At 41.8% G+C, this 25,084-nt stretch overlaps 1 protein-coding gene across 2 annotated transcripts in view; it reads right to left on the bottom strand.

The window, feature by feature from the left end:
• The window catches only part of Sntg2 (syntrophin gamma 2), a 199,524-nt gene that overhangs the window by 123,277 nt on the left and 51,163 nt on the right, over window positions 1–25,084 (bottom strand). The window contains exons 2-4 of one of the 2 annotated variants that reach the window (XM_028857468.1): window positions 9,498–9,635; window positions 5,538–5,589; window positions 5,379–5,436 (exon numbers count right to left, since the gene is read on the bottom strand). In XM_028857468.1, the coding sequence (XP_028713301.1) occupies window positions 5,379–5,436; window positions 5,538–5,589; window positions 9,498–9,535 (148 nt within the window). In that variant the 5' untranslated portion in view covers window positions 9,536–9,635. Of the gene's footprint in view, window positions 1–5,378; window positions 5,437–5,537; window positions 5,595–9,497; window positions 9,636–25,084 lie in introns of both variants that reach the window. The other variant, XM_028857467.2, reaches the window with a different exon arrangement.

Below are 25,084 nucleotides of genomic sequence, written 5' to 3'. Positions count from 1 at the left end.
TAATCTGTGAATGGATAAATCTGGTCTTAGAACCAAGCTCATCCGAAATGCTGCTTCAAGTGTCTTTCCCATTGGCACCACAAGCCAAGTATCACCCAGCCTTATGAAACAGCAACCCAGAACAGGGCAACACAAAGGATGCTCAGTTCTAAGTGAAGCAGCAGCAGAGACATTCTGACTCTGTTGTACCAACCTCACAGTGCTGTAAGTTGCTGCACAGGACAGCGAAGACAGAAACCAGGAACAGGCTTGGAGGTAAGGGCCTGAATTGCCCTGTTCCTGGTGTTGCTGTCTATCATTAGGAAAATTCTTCCAGATGTCTACGTCTCAGTGTCCTCATCTGAAATACGGGGATGACCACATCAAGAACTCATGGGATTTTTTTGGAGGCTGCACAGAGATGTATGGAACACAGAAGTCCCAGCTCCAATTTAAACACTTATTCAAGCCAGAGCCACACCTGGCTTTTGAGTTTTCCCTCTCATTTGACAAAGCAAACTAGTCTTTCTCCACTACTCTCATCACCAAAGTCAGTGCTTATCATAGCAAAAATGTTAAAAGGGAGGGAGGGGAGGAAGGACGAGGGAGAAAAGAAGGAGGAACGAAGGCAGGAGGATTGTAATTATAGTAGTCATGGATGTTTGGCCTGTTTGATGGAGTTTTGCAATTACCAAATGAATCAGTTGCAGACATGTATAAAATTGATTTGAAGTAGGTGAGGAATCAAAGGAACTGAAATTTGTGATGAAGTTTTAATGCTCTTAAATTATTTTCAAGATTTCTTTAATAAAATATGTGATGACAAATTTCCCCGTCATGATGTCAAAAATCACACCATATATTAAAAAGGATCTGGAGGCCAAGATGCTCAGATTAGCATCTGGTTTGTGGACAGTCTCAGGATCATCTGGTCCTCTAGCCATGGGAGGGACAGACCTGTAAGACTCTGGGCCTCTGAGATCATAGGGGGGCCAGGGTTGACCTCACCTGAACCCCAGGGTGGCTTCTAAGTAGGTGGTCTAAATTCTATGACATTGCCATTTGGTGCCATCAGGATCTGAAATCTGGTCACACTCACTAACTTGCCTCAAAGTTTCGTGCTCCATAGCCAAGGAGGTGAGAAAGATCACTTCCCAAAGGATGGGCGAGCCAGACCCAAGGCAGCACTATCTTTCCTTCTCAACTCCCGTGTCCCCTTTATCCCTAGCTTCAGCATCATCTCTATACACTTGTGTCCTTTGGCTCCCTTTTTCATCAGTTCAAGTTAAATTCTGCTTTTCTGATTCCTCATCTCTGTGGTGTCCTCGGGAGCCATGCACATGCACTCCTCTGCTCAGATCACACAAGTGACACAGAATACTGTTTTCCTGGCCCCGCTTTCACCTAACTCCACAGGGACTGCCGGTCACTTGTCAGAGTCCTTGGCACTCACCTGTTTTTGAAGTTGATGAAGCAGCAGTAGACAGCACTAACTCTGTCCTCTTCCTACCACATTTTTCCTCCAGCAGCAGCCCGACACTTCATCTACAAAGGGCATGCGTACTCGGTCCATTCACTCTCAAGTTCAGCAGAGCACTTGTGCACAGTCCATCTGGGTCTTTTACCCTGCCGGATGTTCTGTACTGCTGCACCTGCACCTCCAGGAGGTCCTCTCCTTACAGTGACGGCATGTTTTTAAAGTGCAAAACAAACCTTACCACCTCACCTCCCATAAGATTTAATGTGGCACCTCTTAATCATAAAGTCATCACCTATAGAGCAAAACAGTTTAAAAAAAAAAACAACAGCCATGTTTTCTTATTCAATCATCCTTAATATCTCATACATGACATATGGTTCCTGCTCTCTGAGTGTGTACAGCAGGGGTGTTGACTGTCAGCCTGTCCTGCAGGACCCCACCTCAGTCTCCTCACTGAATGCTCCAGAGAGCTATTTGTTGAACAACACTGGACAAATTCTTAGACACATAAGAGAATTCCTGATTTTTCTTCTTTGATCCAACGGGCTACGTCAGCCTTGTTCCAAGAGAAAGACAGAAGGAACAGCCCGAGGGACACCTGTGATTAGTTAGAGAGTAAGAGCTAGAGAATGCCTTGCTTGTACAGACCTTCCTCCTGGGGATGCTGCAACACCTAAGTCATGATGAACATCTTGGAGCATGTTGGGATACATGCAGTTTCTCTTGGAATAAGCAGGTATTCCCAACTCCAATGTCTCATTCTTGTTTCTGATATTCCTGAACAATTCCAAGGCTATCTGAAGACTCCATACTTAATTGGGTGACAGTGTGTGCTCTCTGCATGTCCACATCTGGTGAGAAATATGGGCTCTCTTTCTCAAGTCTGGGAATAGTTAAATGTCTGCTGCCTTCATATATTAGTGATGAGTGTACCTACTGTTGTGAGGTCCATCCTCCAGGGATCCTGTAACATTGGGCCAGAAGTATCATACTCCACTACCATATTCTTCATGTGAATGGCATAGCCCTCTGTCAGCCTCACATGGAGACTCAGGGTGAGCAACCCTCCTTTGCCTATGACTCTGTCATACATTAAGATATGAGACAGTGAGAACAGCCCTAGCCCTAACTGTAACCACAGTGCTTGCATTCCTTCAGACATTTGTTGTAAGATACCATAGGGCAACCGACATAGAAGATGAACACTGTGGAGACATGAAGAGGGATCTTTGAAGCATTCTATAAAAGTATAGAGAGGGTCTCGTAAGAAAAGGACTGGGGCAGAATAGCACAGTCAACAGATTCTCTGGTGTGGCTGTCAGTGGTGGATGTCAGATGGAAAGACACTTGTGATGTGACACCACCTTCATATCAAGCCTGGCTGGACTGGAGTTACATGTGAGGCTTCCAAGGAGCTGAAGAAAGGAGTCCCCCCACTAAAAGCACCATGCCAGTGTGTCCTCACTCTAGACAGCTCCATTTGCAAACTTCTAAGTCCTATGTCCTCTGACCACATACATCTAATTATGGTAACCAGGCCTAGATAATTTCAACCAGGTCACATAGGGTCTCCTTTTCAAAACCACAGCCTCACTTCCACTCTTGTCCTAGGTGGCCTCCTGCACTAAGATTTTCTTTCTCAATTGAGCATGAAAATTTCCACTGACTTTCTGTTGGTGAGCCATTCCTTTTTAAAGCATTTCATATGCACAGGTTAAAAAAAATGCACCAATGAAAAAGAACTGATAATGTTTACAAAGATTACCTATAGAGACAGAAATGCACAGGAGCAGTTTTCCTTCAATTATTAATCAGCAAAGCAGATGGTTGACAGGGGTGCAGAAGTAATTAAACAGAGCTAACACGCAGGAGAATTGATTTATTCCTTGCTTATAGAATTTCACTTTCAATGCACCAGAGCCTATACTTCTGTAAAGCATGTCAGCTCCACGGTTACATCTGATAAACAACACGGATCCCGCAGTCCAATTTAACCACAGCATTTGTTTCTAAATGTTTTAAAAATCTCAAAGAATGATTATTTGATTCTGAGAACTATATAGCTCTTTCACTTTGCTGCTTGCCAAGGTTACGGCTAAGCTCATATTTTCTGATCAAATGAAATCCTTGGTGCCACTGGGGGGGCGGCACACACACACACACACACACACACACACACACACACACACACACACAACACACGCATATATGGAAAGACACTTGTGATGTCACACCACCTTCATATCAAGCCTGGCTGGACTGGAGTTACATGTGAGGTTTCCAAGGAGCTGAAGAAAGGAGTCCCCTCACTAAGAGCACCATTCCAGTGTTTCCTCATATATGCATATGTGTGTGTGTGTGTGTGTGTGTGTGTGTGTGTGTGTGTGTGTGCATAGTAAGTGCTTTCATCTTTTCTATCCTGATATATAGCTAGTGTCTTCTGCCTCTGTGGGTCACAGAAAGCTGCATTCCTGGGCTTATTGGATCTCAATTCTAATTAGATATCCTGTCTGCTGCAAGCAAACTTTACCACCTTGCTCAGAAAGGATGAAAGCATACCCTGTGTTGACTCCTAACTGACTTAGGTGAAGGCAAATTTTCATGTAGATGCCAATTTCAGAATGAACCATGTGGACACTTCTCTCCTTCCCAAAAATGTTTTCCAAGGTGTCATGGGAGTCCACAATCCCTCTAGAAATTCACCTCTTATTTGAAGTATCTCTTCAACACAATTCGATGCCTTCTGTAACCTGTCAGTGGCCTGGATGGGTCTATGACACAGACTTTTAGACATCTCCTGCCATTAAAGCACTCTACCTACAGCATTCGTGCAGTTCAGACCCAGGCTAATTGTACCAGACTAAGATGAATTCTTGGTCTAGTGCAATCAGGTGAAATGAATGAGAAAATTTTGAGAGAAATTTCAAGCTTATTCTCCTCTCCACACCCCTGTGCCTTCTGCTTCCAGCAGGAGCAGAGCCAGGGCCACAGGAGTCTATAGCTGCTGGCCACCTCTAGCTTTGGTCTCAGTTTGAGGTGTGGGAGCTCACCAAACTGACCCCACCTCCGGGTCCTGACTTATCTCCTTTTTAAGTTGAGGCCTAAGGATGTATGTTAACCCCACCCCCTACCCTGGGACACCAGACTACAGGGGACTGCCCATATCAACGCCAGCACACCATCCTGTGGAGACTGAACTTCCTAGGCAGGGGCTGGGGCTGGGAGGACAAAGTTGGAGGAAGGGCACAGGAGGCTGTTATGAGAAGCTGACAGCAGTGTGTCTCATAACAAAGTCATATTGGGACATCAGGAAATACCCTATTTTTCTGAGAATTCCCTGCCCCATAAGGAAGTCTCACCCTCACCTTCTGTGTCCATGTGTCCTCCCAGGAACCATTAGTTCTATCATTACTAACCATAGATGGTGTTCCTCTAATGGCCTGATATAATAGTTAATGCCATGATGTCCATGTGCCATGGTTTCAAGCAGTGGATTTTCACTTCCTTTTGGGTCGCTCTTGAGCATGTCTGGAGTTCTATAATGAGTAAGTGACTTGGATGCCCACAGGCTCTTGCCAGATACCAGTGGACACTACAGGGTTTCACCCTACATTTAAGTCTCCTCAGCTTTAAACCAACTGTAAGAGACTCATTGCTCAGACTTGTAGTAGCAAGCGCTCTCTGCGGTGACTGGACACATCACACAAGAAACAGTCTTTTATGGGCTGACAGAGAAAATGGAAAGGGAAGCCAGCATGTATCAGGGGACCAGACACATCCTCTAAAACAACACATGGTTATATCAGTGAAGTGTAGCTGAAAGAAAGCAGCCAAAATAAGGGTGTGCTGATTTCTACCTCTTAAAAACTATGTTCTTGTCGTAGTCAGTGTTCATGCCCATCACTGGGACCAGTCTTACCTGCTTGGTCTTTGAATATTTTGGATATGACGACAGGGACCCCATGCTCTGCTCCTCCCTAGAAGGCGGAGACATGAGAAGGAAGCAGTTATCAGGGCTGACAATGCAGCTTTTGGGGCCTGAAGGGCAGGGGCAGCAAGAAAGAAAACAAGCTCATACCTTGATACTTAGGCCCAGGCCACCCACAGGTTGTCTGCGAAGTGTAACAGTTCTGTGCTTTAAAAAATGTTAGGAAAAAAATAAGTTTAGGTTACAATGCGTTATCAGAGAATGAACAAAGGAATGTATATATAACTTCCTAATCAAAACCTAAGCAATTTTAAAATAAAAATTCCTAATTTGGCGCTTTCCGACCTCTGCAGTAGCAGTACCCTCGCCAACCTTCAACCAGTGGTCTGCTCATAGGGAAACAAGGTTGCCGGTAAAATCAGGTCCTGTTGAAGGCACCGCTGGAAATCCACACAAAATTGCTACAGACCTGGTTAGCTTGCTGCCTCGCCCTCACAGGGCTCTGGCAACAGAGCTCCATTTGGACAATGCCCATGTCCATTCTCCAAGTGGAGAAGTTGGAAGTTGGCTCCCTTCAAACTCGCTCTCCTCCCACCGGCCCTAGAAAGGGGATCCTCAGCACACGTCACTGCAGTTTCCCCGTGTTAAGTCCCACTGTGGTCACCACTATGCATTCCAGAAGAAACAGTCTTTTCATACCCATGAACACAGATGGCTGATAGCGTTTACATCAATGTGGTGATAAAAGCTAAAAACATAATACACCTGTAACTGGCAATATTCAAAATCTTGTCTCTTACGTATGAAATCACGGTCTTTCATTTTGCTGTTGTCTAAACTGACTGGAAAATTTTTACACAGCTGCGCATAGGAATGGGACAAACCATGCAGGAACCATGCTGGAAAGGACAGGGGAGGTGACTGGGGTACGACAGTAAGCAGGGAAAGCATTTCTTTTCCCCCATAAATACTATAGGAACCATAAACATCATACTTTAACTGAAAAATAGTAACATTCAGACTGAAGGGCACCAAAGAATCAATGTTTGAAAAGCAAGGACAGAGGCTGAGAATGGCAGAACCCCTGGGGACCCTGCTTCATCCTGGGGCTTGGGTGCACAGACGGTACAGACAGAAAACAGCAGGCTGGTGGGAAAAGCTGCTGTGGCCCGTGGCATATGTGATGTCTTCCCCAGACTACCATATCAACCTGTAAATAAACTCTTAGGGAGGAGTGTGTTGGTTGTGAGATGGCTAAGTTCTAATTAGATGTGGTGGCATATGTCTGTGCTTCTAAGAGAGCCTCCCAGAACAGCAGGACACAGAGGTCTGAATCCATCACTGCCCGACAAAGTTGATACCTTAAATACATCATACACGCAGAATAAAGAAACAAAAAAATGAAAGTAAATAAACACACTTTACAGAATCCATGAGTAAATGCTCTGCATAACATTGTAACTGGAAGAATTATATTTTGTGCATAGCCCATATGTCTAAGTAATGAACCCTTTATAAGAACACACACAAGGAAAGAGCTGTTATTTAGAGACTTTAATGTAAGAGCAGTCATTTTCATTTTTCTCATCTAGGCCACACTCAAGTGCACCCGACTCCCAATGGAGACACATTGTCAATACTTATCTGAGGGGCCAAGAGTGTTGTCATTCACGCTACAGCAAGAGAGAGCAGCAGCACACAGTTTAAACCACATTCCTCACAGCATGAATTACAACATCTGGGATCCCAAAACAAGCTAAGTATCTAAGAATGAATAATTGATTGAGATTCCTCAGTGGAATACCAGTCAACCTTGAACAGGCGGGGAAGTCACTCATCTGTGACAATGACACACTTGAGCTGCAGAGGATTATTAATATGTTTGCGACAATTCAGGTACAGAAGAAAAACAGGGCGTGATCTCATGTCTGTGGTAGGTCCTAGGGCTACAACGTACAGATGTAGCAATGTTGGCCAGAGGCAAAGGTGTGAGTTATATGATGGGTAATTTATAGCTGAGTGTGGCGGCACATGTCTGAAATTCTAGCACCTAGAAGATATAGTCAGGAGGATCAGGAGTTCATGTCTATCGATTAGTTACACAGGGGAGTTTGAGGCCAGCCTGGAGCCACAGGAAACTCTGATTCAATAAAATACAAACAAAAAGGGTTAAGTTCTGGGGCTCTGACTACAAGATAAGGATGACAGTTCACAATATTGTACCGTATACTTGAAGTTTGCCAGGAGGGTAGATCTTATACTCCAATACCACTGCAGCCTCCACACACATGCACAGAATGTAAACATGCAAGATAATATATATACATATATAATGAATCAGTTTAATTACAGCAATCATTTCTATATGTAAGTCAAATAATCATGTAAGTCAAATCACACTGTACAGCTAAATATATGCAATTTTGTTAGTCATTTATATCTTAATAAACTTGATAAAAATCAAACCAGCTGTTGGGACAGAGCATCTCCTATTGGGAAAGGAACCTTAGTTGGGGTTAGTATTGTGATAAAACACCATGATCAAAATTAACTGGGAGGGGGAAGGGTTTATTTTGGTTTGCAGTTCCAATATCACAGTTCATCGTCCAGGAAAGTCAGGGTAGGGACTCAAGGCAGGAACCTAGAGGCACAGGTCCGAACACAAGTTTGAAGCTGTAACAAACTTTAGTCTGGAAGTTAAGAAGTAAGAGTTACAGTGGGTAAGAAAATTCTACAGGGACTTAGAGAATATGACCATAGGAAAGCTGCTTCTAGCACTTCAAAGCCATTTTTGTGCTTAATGAAAAGATACATAAAGGATAAGAATTATCTATGTCAAGGAAGACAGCTGTCTTGACATATTTATAATCCGAAGGAAATGTGGAGAGAGCCAAGTACAGTTGAAAGGAGACTACTGCCAAGGTGTGAGTACCAGCTGATTGTTAGGAGAGTGTGCTGGGCTGAATGGTAAATGCAATCTCTTCTAAAAGTCATTTTATAATACATTCTGAAACAAAACTTGAGAACTCAATGAAAACACACCCACTTCCCAGACAGAAGGTTTTTATCACATTTTGTCATCAGTCCTGGATCTGTTCCTCTGACTAGTGAGTGAGGGCCTGTGTGTGTGGAAATGGGAAAGTGCTCATTTGTAGGGGAATGTCTAGACTACACATTGCCAGGGGTCAATCACATTACACATTCAACTTCTTATCCGTCTCTGGATGCTATGGCCTTGACTCTGATGGGTGGTTCTTGATACACAGCAGATTCCGTCTTGATACTTCTATTGACCACAATGATGAGTTCACCAGTGGTTTGATCTGTGTAACAAGAGCTCTCATAGTCCACTATCCTCCAAATGACTGGACCCACTAAACTTTGATGCGTGAGCTATGTGAAGGACACTTCACTCCAAACCATACACTGGTTGAATAAGTCAATGCCACTTTGATGTTGTTCTGGCTCTTTAGATAGACTCTTACTAAGTGCCCCTGACTAGCTTTGAACTTGCTATGTAACCCAGGCCAGCCTCAAACTCACAGAGATATATGACTGCCTCTGCCTCCCAAGTGCTGGGATTAAAGATATGTGATATCACTTTTCAAATTCAGTTCCTAGCCAGAGGTATCTGGTTTAAGACCTGTGCAGAGTTAGGCAGATCCACTGGGTGGCTAGCCTAGTCAAACTGAGGAAATCTGGGCTCAGTAAGGAACCCTGTTTCATGAAATAAGGAGAGAAACAAGAGGAGGACCCGATGTCAACCCCTGGCCTCCACATACTCATACAAATGACTACACACACACACACACACACACACACACACACACCACACCTCCCCTACCCCACCCCCCATATACACACACATACATACACCACACCTCTCCCACTCCCACATACAACATTAAAAAACAAACTTGGAGAAGGTATGAGACAGAACTACAAAATGAGTATTTAATCTTGGGATGTAACCAGTCAGCACTTAGGGATAGATGAATTGCAGCATGCCAATTTCTCACAGAACCTTCCTGAACAGTGATTTTTGAAGGTCTTTTCTGACTCCTGGTCCTGGATTGGGTTGAGCCATGCCCTGGAAGCAGGAGCACTTACATTAGCACCAGGAGGGGCTCCCCCGATGCAGATGACATCTTGCTTTTGAACAGTCAGCACCTCTTTTGTCAGCTTCAGCCGGACGTCATAGGCATTTTCCAAGCCTTCATCATACAACAAGGCCAGAGCAGTTTTGGTCTGAGGATAAAAAGTGGTGATATGAACAAGTGAGTCCAGGAGTCCTCAGCAAGACAGGTGCTTCCTTTCCTGCCACCTCCTAACCTGCGTGCACATATTTCTCTTCATTCATGGTAGAAACTGATTGATTTACAGATATATCTTTCTATATCTCTCTGGAAAGTTGGGCTTTCCTTGTACTCTATAAATGCTGCTTGGGATTTTCCAGACTTCCTGTGACATGCTTTCACATCCTCATACCAGAGATGCAGAGTAATCCATGTCTCCATTTGAAGCAGGCATTCAAGACAGCAGGGCTACTTTAGCAGCTCTAGATGGGGAACTGCAGGACACTGAGAGTCCCTTGGGGTCAACGCCCAGAACAATAAGAACCTGTCTAGCAGTTGCAGTATATAACACAGGGACTGTCACCAAGGAAAGTCACACCAGACAAGTGCCTGAGGAAAGGGCTCATGCTGTGGAGGACAAGCAGCACTCTCAGTTGACATGAAGAGGTGAGGTACCAATTCATGGAATGTCAATATGTCAAGCACACAATCACATGTGATATTAATTTTCAACAAATTCATTGAGTCGAGCATCTTGTGCCAGTGAGTTGTCTTGGTAAAGAAAATCCCTGGTCCCAGAGACTCCAGGAATGGAAACAACTGGGATTCATTCAGAGGAGAGAACAGTTGTGTAGGATGAAAGCCAAGGAGAGGGTGCTGGCCCTTTAACCAATGAATATGATATTCTAATTATACGTTTTGTGAGAGTTAATCTCTGTGGCCAGCTTGGCTGGATGGAGAAGTGCCTAGGAGACTACCAAGTGGAGTTTTCCTGAGGTGTCTCTAGAGAGCACTAGATCAGGCCATCTCTGAGGTGATCAGCGGTTTAACACACTACGGATCCAGAAGTCAGACAACTGGGAGGTGATGGGATTGTGGAAGGCAGGTCCTCACTGGAAGAAGTGGCTCCCTGAAGGAATGCCATTGAAATGAGTATCTTGCCCTGTCCACTTCCTGTTCTTCTCTGCTTTCTGATGCCAGGTCACCCATATGCTGTAGCCTCCAAGATACCCTGAGGCACCATGGCCTGAAGCAACAGCGCTGGCATAGGAACCTCTGTAATTGTGACTCAATGTAATCCTCCTGCCTCACAGAGTTTTCATGAACTTTTTCACAGCTACTGAGACGGAAAAGCACTCATTTTAATAATGAATACCATCCATTTAAAAGTTCACCAAAGAGATCAAACAGGACTCAATAAAGATCTGGCATGGGCTATCTGTTGTCTTCCTTTGACATCTGAACCAGGTGACACTAGCAAATTCAGCTCCTCAAATGTTAAAACGAGAAAAATGAAAAGTCAGGAACAAAACCAATTTGGAGATAATTAAGCTTTCTAAGTCAAAACTATAATTTTATTCTAATCATTTCCTCCTATGAAAACATTCACTTACACCCAACTATAATTAGCTCGGCAGAGATAATTGTGTGCTTTGACATAAATATGATGCAACATCTAGGGGGTGTGCTGTCTGCCCCTTATTGTACCTCTGCAGACACCGGCCACTATTCTCAGAAAACTCATCAGTGTAGTCCAGATACAAGGTTGTGAGGAGACCGAGGTGGCACCAAATCCAAGCAGAGTGGAGAAGGGACCTGCCTCCTTCCTGCCCAACTCCAACTCAGCACTCTAACCTCTGTACCGTGGCTCCAGCAACCAATGTTCTTTAACTAGATAATCAGGGACCTTTTCTTTTACACAGTGCCCAAAATAAGTTACCTTAATCTGCTTCTTTAAAGTAAACTTAGATCTTCTCATTCATAAAGAAAAAATTAAAAACCTAATAAAAACCCCTATCCCTTCTGTAGCTTTCCACGCTAGGGTGGACAGTGTCATTGCCCAAGGCATATGTGGCCCTCTGACCGCCATGTATGAATCCCAACAAACTCCTTGAAGCATGCGGGAACACACCTAACTGCAGCCATAGGACCCAGTATTGTCCCGAGTCTTCCCAGTGCCACCCATGGCCCTACAGGCACTCTCCATCATCATGACCAGGAAAGGCTGCTAAAAGTTGGTCGATATGGCCTCATTCTTCTGGGAAAAAAAAATGATCCAGGGCTCTCCACCTCACAGAAAAGCCACATTCTGCACTGCTGTGAGCTCTGGTTCCTTCTGGTCCCTCTCTGCTCCCACCTCAGCCCTTCTGTTACCCCAGGGGCCACCAACACTGCAGTCCTGTGCCCACCTGCTCCTTGCTAGTCCCATACAGCTCCTCCTTCACGGCCTGAGGGGTCACCACTAAGGTGTAAAATCCAGACACCATCACATGTTATGCCCGCAGTGTCCTGGTTCCCTTCTCTACTCTGCTTCCTCTTGAAATCTACAGAAGCTGAGTTCCATGCTCCGGAAGGATCTTATTACTTTGCTCAAGGCTGGGTTCAGGTTCCTTCAGCTGGAGTCAGTATTGCCTAGGACAGAGGAATGTTCCTCTCCCCAGTGAGACCCAGGAAGAAAATCCCTCCCTCCCCCTTTTCCTCTCCCTCATTCCTTCTCTCTTCCTGTGTGCATGTATATACAGTGTAGTGTACTGGATTAGCCTGACTTAAGAGACAAAATACACTGATTCACTGCACAGAAATAGTCAACCTTTCTATGACAAGAATGCCATATACAAAAATGTGAACATAGAGCAGACAATAGATTAGTGTAAATAGTCTTACTAATCAGGGTAGAAAATTAACATTCTATTAAATTAAGAAAAGAACATTGAATACAATTCCCAAAAGATCTAAAAATTAACTCCCTAGAGAAAGAGTTACTTGAACAATAAATGATCATAGATAACAGAGTAAAGTCACATTTGTGTGTAAACATGAGTTTGTGTGTGATGGTAGGTATGCCCAAAATTCACATAGATGGGCTTTTTAGAAATTGTATTCTATAAATATGGGCATTTTTTTAAAGTTTTGAGCATGCATCGTATACTGCTGTCTATTTAAATCTGCCAGGTTATAGCTCACTATACCTATTTCTTGTCTGTTGAAGTCAGTTTCCCTTCAAGTAATTTAAAGTAGGCCTCCATGAATTTAGAAAAATTATTTACATTGTATATTTTTATTTATTTATGCCTCTGGGTGTATCTCTGGGGTATAATTAGTTATAGATGAATTTGTCACAAAAGCCCCAGAAACATCTAATAATTTAGACAGAGGACATGGATGTCTAGAGTGTCCATGACTAAAAGAAGCACATGTGGCCATTCCACTGTTCAAAGTATGAAAACAGGTACAAGTTAAAAGATGATTTCCCTGGTTCGTTTAGAACTGAATATGTCTTCAATGCACTGTTGAAATTAAGTGAATTAAAGAATGAATATCAGATGCCAAGAGAAACCTGAAATCAACCAGTTCCTAAAATGCAGAAAGGAAAAGAAACTCAACTGGTCACCTTCTCAGGCTTTTCCGAATGGGGACAGACTGGTAAAATTTAATTTAGTTGTGATTTTGGAAGGATAAAGCTGAGGCGACTCTAAGTGACACTTTGTTTTAGAGAATTCTAAGCCCCTCCTCACATCTTCCACATGGTTAAGAAAGTTTCCAGATGTCAAGACCTCACGGATGAAGTCAGTTTGCCAATTGTGCAGCCAGCCTTGTGAATGAGCGGCTGCACGTCAACATTTGCACATTTCAGGGTAGTATACAGACCATGGTTTACTATGTTTATCTTACGGTTTTGGTACTTGTAAGAAGCAAGCACTTGACTTTGGTATTTCTGTCCTTGACAGCATAGGCCTGAGTAATCCCTTTTACAGGTGTGAGCCTATAGATTGCCAACTGTGAAGCAGGCTATAGTCTCCATGAAGCCACCAGCCAGGCTCTATGATTTGTTCATAGACCTTCCCATTAGTTTTCACAGCATAGTCATCACCAGATATCAACAAGTCATTGAAGCCTGACATAGATTATCTGGGAGGTTCCCTCTGTGAACCTGAACATCAGCACCATGGGTCAACTCATACCTATATCCTGACAGATTTCAGCGTTATAGACAAATTGCTTCTTGGTGGTGGTGGTGGGACATGTACAGTGTTGAAAATGATCTCCTCACTCAGCCTCCACCTAACCAAAAAGCAATGATCTGGCAGGAATCCACATGATCGTGAGGGGGCTGCCCAGCTGACAGCCCTTGCTTCTATAGTAGTTGTTGCCTTTGTGTGCAAATTGTCTGGAAATCTGTGCCCCTGGCAAACATGCTGCATGACCCTGCCTCACCTGCAGCCCAGTGCCACGTTTCTCCAATGACTGTGCCATTTTCTAAAAAAAAAAAAAAAAAAAAAAAAAAAAACTGGACAGTGAGATAAGAACTCCCTCAGGAACAGTGTCTAATGGAGGGACAATATTTCCCTCCCCTGTTTCACCCCTTCAAACTGTGTAGCCCCAGCCAGGCATCCATCCCTACTCCATCTTAGAAAAGTGTGTAGAAGCCGATAACTCCCAGCTGGAGCGGCTCATCACCATCTTTATCCCCAGCTGCAGATTTCCCAGTCCATAGCCAGTACCACTACTTGAGAGTAGGATTCCCACCAGAATATAGTTCTGTTTCCCACACATTGGACAGTTTGGGGAATGTAAATTAGATGTGACAGTGATTTCTCAGCTACTCTCGTCCTTCATCCCATATCCTATGGTGCCTTTGCTTGCTGTGAACTGAAGTTTCTGGAGGGAAAGCCACATTTATGTTTAAAGTCTCTACTAAGATTACTGACTGACCAGAACTTGGTGATTGTGAGGAGCTAGAGGTTGCAAATCCAGAACCAAATTACCTTGGGCTATCTTCAGACCTCTTAATAGCTGTTGTGGTCTACATCTGTATCTGACTCACTGTACTTTGATTACCATGTGAAATTTTTTGAGATGGGTTAACTTAACAGCAGAGTAGCTTTCACAAGCTCAAAGCTAAGGATGTTATCAGATAGCCTCTGAAATATAGATTTTCCTGCTTTGCTTAACCTGCTTGCTAGACGGTTCCCCCAGTGTGTTTGAAAACTGCCTTGATTTATAATGTTCTTTTGTTCTGTTACTATAAAAACATTAGCAAGCTGTTACCACATTGAGACATGGTATTTGTGGCAAGCTGAATGTGTGTTCCTGGGCCATCATCACTCATATTTGGCTCTGAAATAAACAGTCTCTCATTCCCCTTGAGGTGAGAGCTATGTTTCGTATCAACACAACGTTCAGCTTACAATAAAGTGACAGTTTTGTTGCAGAGATAAATCTGTAGTCACTATTTCAGGGTTAAAGCATGAAGTCGTTTATGAACATTGAATTCAAGTTCAAATGTAGACATGATGATTGTTAGATGCATAAACATCTCACTGCCTCACTTCACAGCACACTCCTTACTAAGAGGACTTAACAGTCCTGATCACACTATTGTGTGACAGGATAAATCGTTTTTTTTTTTTATCTTATGTGTGTGGTGTACATGTATGTGTGCATATTAGCATGTGCGTGGGCAGTGGGTACACGTATGTGTGAGCGTACATGAAGAGGACAGCTTTGGGTGCTGTTGCTCAGTTGTTTTGTTCACCTCTTTTTGAGACAGGGTCTTTCATCGGCTTGGAACTCACCAATTAGACTAAAATGAATTTTGACCCCTACCACTTAAGAAAAAAGTTGGCTGTGGTGGCATATACTTGTAATCCTAGCACCTAGGAGGGAGAGACAGGTGGCTTGCTAGAGCTTACTGGCCAGCCAGACTAAACTACTTGGCAAGCCCCAGGTTCCAGTGAGAGACCCTGTCTCAAAAACAGTGTGGACAGTATCTGAGGAATGACATCAGAGGCTGACCTCTGATCTCACGCAAGCACAAACATATATGTATAGCTATATACACACCTCTACACTTCATACACATACACATTCAACACGTGTGTGTAAAAAGTAAATTCAAGGAATATTTTTAATGAGTTAAAAAATAAAATGTATTTTAATGAACACTGTGTATACAGGATGAAGTACCCAGTGTCAACACTGAAGTAAATTAGCTGGTCACAAGATGAAGTAGTTTCTATTTAGTGTTATAATAAAAATCATTATTCCTGCAACTTAGTCATTGACCACATTGTAAAATATATAATACAAGATTGTTTATATGTGTAATTTCCATTTTAGCATTTTTATAACCTATAGAATTTATTCTTCAGTAACTGGGAATACCAAATCAAATAGAAATAGTATTTCTCAGCACAATCCAAACTTCTCATCAGTGACCTTGAGGGACTGAAACTTATAAAAATTTGAAGGTTGTCCTAACAGTGACCTCTCTATTGTTATTTAACTAATTACTATGAAAAACCCACTATATAAACATGAGACAAAAAACTAGGGTCATACAGCAAATAGAAAACTCCAGGATACAGTCCGAATCATATTTTATCATATCATATCACATCACATCATATCATTATTAGCATTCATGTGTGTGCTCACATACATGCTATGGTACATGTGTGGAAGTCAGAGGACAAGTTTGTTGAGTGAGTTCTCTCCTGCTACATTTATCTGAGTTCCAAGGATAAAACTCGGGTCAGCAGGGTGGTATATTAGGTGTTTTACTCCCTGGGCCACCTCGCTGGCCTACCCAAAACAGTTTTAAGAGGTACTTTCACAGCAATAAGTCTTTATATTAAAAAGAAAAAGACAATAGAAATACCTTTAAACTATGCTTCAAGGATATATAAAAGGGACAAACTGTAGATGAACAGTCTTATTAAAAAAGAAACACAGAGCCAAATGCAGACAGAGTTAAAAGCCCAAGAGGTCAGAGCAGTAGCTGAGAGCTGAGACTTAAAACCGCCTTTCTTTCCCTTCCTGCCACTGCTGTCCTTCCCCTCAGAAAGAGACCTACTTCCTGTGTATCAGTCTTTTTATTCACTTTCTGTTCTGCCTTCTCATTGGTTGTAAACCCAACCACATGACCGCCTCGTCACTGCCGTCTATACAGACCTCTAGGTCTTCTATGGTTGGCATTGAGATTAAAGGCGTGTGTCTCCATGCTGGCTGTATCCTTGAACACACAGAGTTCTGTCTGTCATGTGATCAGGATTAAAGGTGTGCGCCACCACTGCCTGGCTTCTGCTATAGCTTGTTATTAGCTCTGACCCCCAGGCAACTTTATTTATTAACATACAAATAAAATCACATTTCAGTACAAATAAAATATCACCATAACAAACTAAATTCAAAGTTTATATAAAGAATGAAGAACAGAACAAATTATGAATTCACAAGGAAAAAAATCAGTAAATCTAAAAATAAACTTTCACTTTTCTTTGATATTAAATAAGCCTTTATCTAGACTGAGGAGGAAATGAGGGATATTCAAATGTCGAGTGGAAGAACAAACGTGTGTTTTAGCAGCACAAGGAAGGATGAACCATCAAGAACTCATGACACAGTGATGAGCTGATGATGAATGAAAGTGGGACATCATGCCAGATGCCACAAAAAGAAAAATACAAGCAGGGGCTAAGAACAACCACATACCAGCTAGTTGGGTATCCTAAAGGAAGTGAACATATTCCTAGACTTCCTAGGCTAATATATGTTACCATGATCTAGCTGGGAATAAATAGGAACCCCCAAATAGGACACTAGTAAGCAGAATACTGACATGAAAAGCTCCTAACAAAGAAAAGTCCATGAACAGATGGCTTCTCAGCTGAATTTTATCAAACTTTCAAAGATGAATTAATGTCAGCATTCCCAAACTCTCAAAATATAGGACTGGAGAGAATACTTCTCAACATACTTTATGATGTTATCACCACCTCACACCAGAGACTGACAACACCACCACCACAAAAATTACACTGATGTTCAACATTAATGCATATGTCCTCCACAAAATATCCGCTAACTAAACTCAGTAATATATCAAAAACAGTACGTGTTGTGGCTAAGTAGGATGCATCTCTGGCATACAAGGATGGTTTAACAGATATAAATCAATGTAATATATCATACTAGCATAAAAGTTCAAAACCAAATGATCATCTCAGATAATATAGAGAAAGTATTTGCTAATTCAACATCCTTTCTTGATTAAAAAAAGTCAGCAGTTTAGATATAGAAGGACATTTCCTCAACAATGGGAATATTATAAAAATCCTCCCACTGACATCATCAATAGTGGCAACCTGAATGTGTCATGCATCAGACTGTATGGTAGGGAATAATGGTCTTTGTAATAATTGGTGCTGGTAGAGTGGGATTTCCATGCACAAAAGAGAGGATATGAACTTGTATTCCATCACATACAAAACCCGAGAATATTTGTAACATCCAGCCACAACCTCTGAACCAGAAACCTCCTGAAAGAAAATAGCAAAAGCTCCTTGATATTGGTCTGGCAATGGTTTTCGGAAGGAGTATCACAAAAGAAATCAGGCTATATCAGCAATATAATAAAAATAATAGTAATAATAATAGTAAAATCATGAGGAATGGGATTGTAGTTAACTAAAATAATCCCATACCCAAAAGGAAACAATAAGGAAAATGAAAAGAGAAGTTACAGACTGAGAAACAATGAATGATCTGCAATCAATAAGGAGTTAACTTGAAATTCACAAACAGCTCACACAACTCAAGAGCCCAAACCAAGTAAACTGACCAAACACTACTCAAAAGTCCTGAGTAAATCTTGCCTCCAAAGAGGATGCAGGTGACCAAGAAGTATGCAGAAAGATGCTCAGCATTATGATTGCCAGTTAAAACCATGATGAAATGTCACCTCTCTCTCAGTAGGACAGCTATTATCAAAGTCAAGAGAGAGGAGAGGATGTATTTCATTGGTAGAGCACTTGCCTAGCATGCCCAAAGCTAGATTAAATCCCCAGTACTGAAAGAAAAAAAGTCAAGTGTGTGAGAATATAGTTGGCATAACCATTATGGAACGGAGTGTGTGAATGTCTCAGAAAACTAAAAACATATCTGCTGTGTTATCCAACCATGCCCTACAACATGTACACTGAACCTTAAACAAATGAAATCACATCACAGTGACAGCTGCAACCCCATGCTCATAGAAGCATCTGTCTCAAAATGTAAAAACAACCTTTGTTTCTATCAATGGATGAATGGGTAAAATAATCAAGTTCTATGTATATATACCTGAAAATTATTCAAACTTAATAAGGGAAGTGGTCCTATCATTTGCTTCAACATATATGAAAGTCATTGTGATAAATTTTAAAAAGTACACACAGAAATGCAATTGTGGCATGGTTTAATTTACATGTAAAACCTTCAAAATAAGTACATCAAATACGGAGCAAATTAGAATTTATTAGGAGTGGGACAAAGAAAATGTGGCAACATAGGTCAGAAGACATGCAAGACTGGGCAGACAGGGACAGCATGGACATCAGGTTTACAACAGCATGCTTTTGAGATTTCTATAAACGAGTAAATTCCAGCTGTAGTTGTATCTTTTACTCTTTTGCTCTCATGGCTCTTTGCTCTTTGAAGGTTCCTCCATCCAGCTCCCAAATAAATACACATGGAGACTTATTCTTACTTATAAATGCCCAGCCCCAGCTTGGCTTGTTTCTAGCCAGTTTTTCTTAATCTTAAATTATCCCATCTACCTTTTGCCTCTAGGCTTTTATCTTTCTCTATTCTGTATACCTTTCCTTACTTCTTACTCTGTGGCTTACTGTGTAGCTCCATGTCCTGGTGCCCGCTCTCCTTTTCTTGCTCTTCCTTCCTCTCTTCTCATATTTCTCTTCCTATTTCTTCTCTCTGCCTGCCAGCCCTGCCTATCCTTTCTCCTGCCTTGCTATTCGCTGTTCAGCTCTTTATTAGATTAATCAGGTGTGGTAGACAGGCATAGTAACACAGCTTCACAAAGTTAAACAAATGCAACATAAAAAAAATGCAGCACATATTTGCATCATTAAAACAAATGTTCCATAGCATAAACAAATGTAATACATCTTAAAATACTATTCCAAAGCATGCAGCTGTTCCTACAAAACATAAGGGTTCCTCTAAAGGATAGTGGGTATGTCAGCTTGTTTCACCGTAGTAACCATCTCACTAGTTGAATAGAATCTCATGTAAAATACCTTCAATACACAGAATGAGGTTTGCTTAAATATATACAAACACACATTTGGGAATAAAATGAAATATATATTTTAAGGCTCAAGATTTGGAAACTACTGCTAAATTTAGAGAAGAAACATTTTCTTTGTAAATAATTTGAACTTTTAAAATGCACAAATTTATAGGAAGCAAATATCACTGCATGAATAGATACATGTCATGAAAGATAACTACTAAGCAAACACCACTCCTGCCTGACAGGAGAAAACTAGCTCCGTGTGCCATCACCCAAAATGGTGCATAGGTTGTGCTGACACACCTCTGGGGACACTCTGCCTCAATGTGCCTGGAGACAAAGCCAATTTATATCTTGTTTCAACATAATTATAAATGGCCTTGCCTTTGGGTGTTTGCACAATCACTTGCTCAGTGACTCAGACCGGAGAGGGTTGTCTAAGGGGCTGTGAAGGAGGTCTGGTTCCCACTGCCCGGTGCACTGGTGGTGAAGGTACACAGCAACCCTTCTGTGAGACCGTTCTGTTCAGGAGAGGAGCATTTTCTCATGTTACTAAGGTAACCTGCAGCTTTATATTAAACTCCCGGAGAGATAGGTCTTGTTTGTAGGTTTCCCTTAGTGACCTCCTTCCTACCACCTGCTTCATCTGTATGAAATCCCAGAAATGGCTCTCAGGCTTGTTTTGACCTGGAATGTCTTTTGTTTAGTCTTTTTGTGAAGCATGTTTCTTTTAAACATCATAAAGTTACGTTTCATCATTTACTCGAATTTTAATTGGAGTCATTCTTTTCAAGGCCTTTGAAGGCAATACCTGATATTATTTGAGTTAAATATCTCATGATTGGTCCTTGTTTCTTGTTGGACTCTGCTGTTTTTTGTTTGTTTGTTTGTTTGTTTGTTTCCTCTTGACAGGAGTTAGCTCTCAGTAAGGTAAAAGGTAAAGCTAAACTGGTATGCAAATGTGAGAACACAGAGACCATATTTTAATTAATAGCCAGGAAGATACACCCAATCTGGGAGACCAAGGATACCTACAAGGTTGGTGACTGGCAATGCCAGTAGGACTGACAGGAATCAGCAAAATGATTCAGCATCATCAGCTAAAAACAAGTCAAAGATGGGGAAATGGGGGCTTCAACATGTGACTACTCACCAGTTTGGGCGGACCTACACATGAACAGCTTGTGATCATTTCCTGGGAGACAGGCATGAGGTATGGGCACACGTACCCAATTTACTCAAACTCCCAGAGAATTAAGCAATCTCAATAGGCATTATCTTGGCTCCCAAGAACAAGCAGTTCAACAGGTTCTCCCGCCCTTGGGCTTTTGCATTCTTGGGAGTTTCTCTCATTTTGTCTTGATTATACTTAATAAAGCTTGATCTCACTTTGCTTCTCTGTGTGTCCCTGGCTTTAATTATCACCAGACAAGGAGCTCAAAAGTTAGTATCTTGGGTTGATTTTGGGTGGCTATTGACTATCCAGAAGGTTTTGAGTCAAGCACATCACTTTGACCCTTTTTTTCCTTCCTTCTTTGAATGATCAAGTATGTCTGATTCAAGTTCTTCATATTTATTATTTTTAGCTAAACCACTTTGTTGTACTTTTAAGAATTTCTCTAGAGATGAAAACACTCTAATATCATCTCTCTGCCTCTGTTGCTCTAGCAGCAACACTCACCAGCCTGTCCCAGGCCCAGGGTAGGTGGTAGATACATATCCTGCACACATGGGCCTTTCTTTATTTTCTGTTCACAATGAGCAGTGTATGGAGTAACTGCAGAGGCAAGAAAATAGCATCTCCTTTTCCAGGTTTAAAAAACAGAACAGCTCTGTGGACACTATAGTGGTACCACTGTGAGATATGATGTTAGAAGCTCAAATAATAAGGATGTCTGAAAAAGCCATAAGGAATCATATTATTAATTATCTAGCTTTCTAATTGGATCTAAGATATGCCCAACAAGAGGGAAATCATGCCTTATTGTGGAAACCTTCAATAGCCAAACATTCAGTGTTAATGAAGTCATTGATCTTGAAGGATAACCTACAAACCAGCAATTTACTAAACCAGCATAAACCCAAACCACATTCTAAATATTAATCTCTATTCCTACAGATAAGTGCAGTCCTCACCCCTTGTGATAGTTTGAATGTAATTGGCACCCATAATCTCAAAGGGAGTGGCACTATTAGGAGGTGTGTTTTTTGTTGTAGTATGACCTTGTTGGAGGAAGTGTGTCACTGTGGGGATGGGTTTCACGGTTTCCTATGCTCAGGATACTGCCAACTGTATCAGTGGACTTCCTGTTGCCTGCAACGTGTAGGACTCTCAGCTACTATTCCAGCACCACATCTGCCTGTATCCTGCCATGCTCCCCATCATGATGATACTGCACTGTACTTCTAAACTATAAGTGAACCACACCAGTTAAATGTTTTCTTTAGAATAGTTGCCATAGTCATGGTGTCTCTTTGCAGCAATTAAAAACCCTAATTAAGACACCCCTCATAAAGTAAGCTTCTCTTTGCTACAGATGGAGACCATTATAGAAAACTACAGCCAATCAAAATGTGGGGTTGTGAAGTCCAGTCCTAAAGATAAATCTATCTATAAACACAATTCCTGCACCTAAGGCTCAGGGATCATTGCAGAGAAAGGGGTAGATAGATTTTAAGAGCCGGAGGAATATGAATTTGTTTTGAGATTGTGTCCACTGAGAATGTCAGAAAATATACACCCATAAAATCTAACCAACATGACTTCATAAACATTAGCTGCACAAGGAAGGCATCAACAGACATGTTAACACAGACAGATAAAGTTCATGGGGCCTCAGCCCTAGACAAAAACTACAAGTAACCAATGAAAACTGAGAGCAAGAGAAACAGTCTTTCCTAGGAAAGAGCATACCAATTGGTTATCCAATATGAAATGATTATCATTGAAACCACACACACACACACACACACACACACACACACACACACACACACACACCACACACACTCCACCATCACCACCACTACCAACAACAACAACAACGCAAACAGAGGCCATGAATTTTAGAGAGAAAGGAGAGGTATGAGGGTATATGGGAGAATTTGAAGGGAGGAAAGCAACGGGAAGGGAGAAGTGCAGTTCTTATAAACTCAAGAAAAAAAGATTTTTTAAAAACTCACTCTCTTGTGGAGAAATACAAGTAAAACCAGAAATAAACTAGGAAGAGCAGGAGGGAGGGGAAGAAGATGAGGAGGAGGAAGAGGAGGAGGAGGAGGAGGAGGAGGAGGAGGAGGAAGAAGAGGAAAAGGAGGAGGAGGAAGAGGAGGAGGAGAAGAAGCAGAAGAAGAAGAAGAAGCAGCAGCAGCATCTGCTGTGAACTGCTGGGAACATGAAAATGTATGCATTTTTCTGTAGACCCAGTTCCAAACCTCACCAACATGTCACAAATGGTGCCCAAGTCTGGATTTTGGGACACCCTTTATGTAGACAAAACCTCCATTACTGCTATTGTAAACTCAGATACTCCTGAGCCAGTCCTTGTGGAAGACTTGAGACCCTACACAAGCATGCTTGACTCTATGTTCCTACACATTTTCTACAATGGGTTGCTCCAGCTCACAAGTCATGAAGAACAATACCATGTTCAACTGGAAGAAAAGTAAGTCAAGGATGGGTGTGTCTGAACACACAACAAGCTTAACTAAAGAACACATGTGTTGGGACACATTTAAAAGTGGATATAAAATAAAGTATGCTTTTCCTCAAAGAAGAAGACTGTAAGAAGAGGACAGTGCAAATGTTGTGAACTGGAACCAAGTCCATGGCCTTTCCTTGGTAGTCTTTTGTATTATCACAATCACATGATTCAGTTTTATCTTCCTTGCTTTTCTAATTTTCACCTGAAAACATACCTCTCAGAATAATGAATGAAATACTCCTGTGCAACCCCAGAGAACAAAGACACTATTGCCTTCTTGTCTTGGGAAAGAAGTAATCACTACTTGAAGGGTCATTTAATTCTTCTTATAAATTAGGACTCTCAGAAATGCCGGCCTCCAGATGTTCATAGAACTGCCACCTGACACAGTAGGGCTTAGGCTAGCTCAGATAGCAAACACTATCAGCACCACAATACCTTTAGGATTGTATCTATGCTGTGCCATAAAGAGAGACACAATCAGGAGTAGAGATTTTCTTACTCAAATTTTAAGACTCAGTCAAAATTATATTCATACTCAAGATTACAGCTATATTAGAGCTAGGCAATGAAAACGCTGGACCCTGGAAGAATCAAACACATCCTTGGTCACAGTAGGATAGCCCTAAAGATCGCTAGAAAAATTGTATGTAGATATTCCTCAGGAGGGGAGACATTATGAAAACAGAAAGCCTAAATGGTGAATTAACAATTCAGAAATTAAAAAGAGGAAATTTAAGGAAGATGAAAAATATGTAAAAATAACTTGGAGCAAAGCCATAGTGAAATATTAAGCCAAATGACAGCACAATCAGAAGCCTGGCCATGCTGAGTTAGCTTAAGTGCATAACACAAATGAAATAAAAATGAAAATAAAGAGAAGATGGCAGAAATATGAAAAGCCAGATAAGAATGAACCGCTTGTAATTGATATTTCCAAAGCAAAGGAGCAGTCATGCCCATAGATATACCAGAAAATATCTTCATAAAAACATACATGTGCCCATAAGAAAAGCCAGAGGGTGCAGGTGGACATTAACAGCGACACCCCACACCACATCTTTCTGGAGCAACTGCCATGTATTAAAGGAACAATAAAATGATAAGACTTTTCATTTTCAATATGTAGTGAATTTGATACTTCTGATTTTTCAGGTTTAAATTCACTGACACATGTGGAATTCTGCATTGAATACAAAATTTTTCAAAATGCCTGATATACAGGTCAGAGGGACCCATCTCTCCCTGGGGGACTAGGGCAGGAGTTAAACGTTTTAGAGCACCGTTAAATACTGTTAAGTCACTCTGGATAAAATCCTGTATTGGCAGCACTCTTTTATATTTGATTCGTCCTTTAAAAAAGCTAAAATGCCGCAGGCCAGGGTGAGTTCACTCCCTAATTTACAGCTGTTAGGCCTTTCCCTCGCGCCTGGCTGCCTAGTGAAGGTTTGTGGGCCAAGCAGGCAGCTTAGCAGCTCTCACATGAGCACTATCTGTATCAGACACTCCTGGATGCCTCAGGGTCTCTCGATGCCAAAGCGCAAGTCTGGCTCCAGAAGATACACCAATCGCAACTGATTGAAAATAGCTCTGGATTGACATTTTGCCATCCCAAGCTTAGGTGGA

Source organism: Peromyscus leucopus, chromosome 22 (assembly GCF_004664715.2).
Source record: "Peromyscus leucopus breed LL Stock chromosome 22, UCI_PerLeu_2.1, whole genome shotgun sequence".
Classification (NCBI taxonomy): domain Eukaryota; kingdom Metazoa; phylum Chordata; class Mammalia; order Rodentia; family Cricetidae; genus Peromyscus; species Peromyscus leucopus.
Note: the sequence above shows the minus strand (reverse complement) of the source record. Positions and strands in the feature narration are given on the sequence as shown.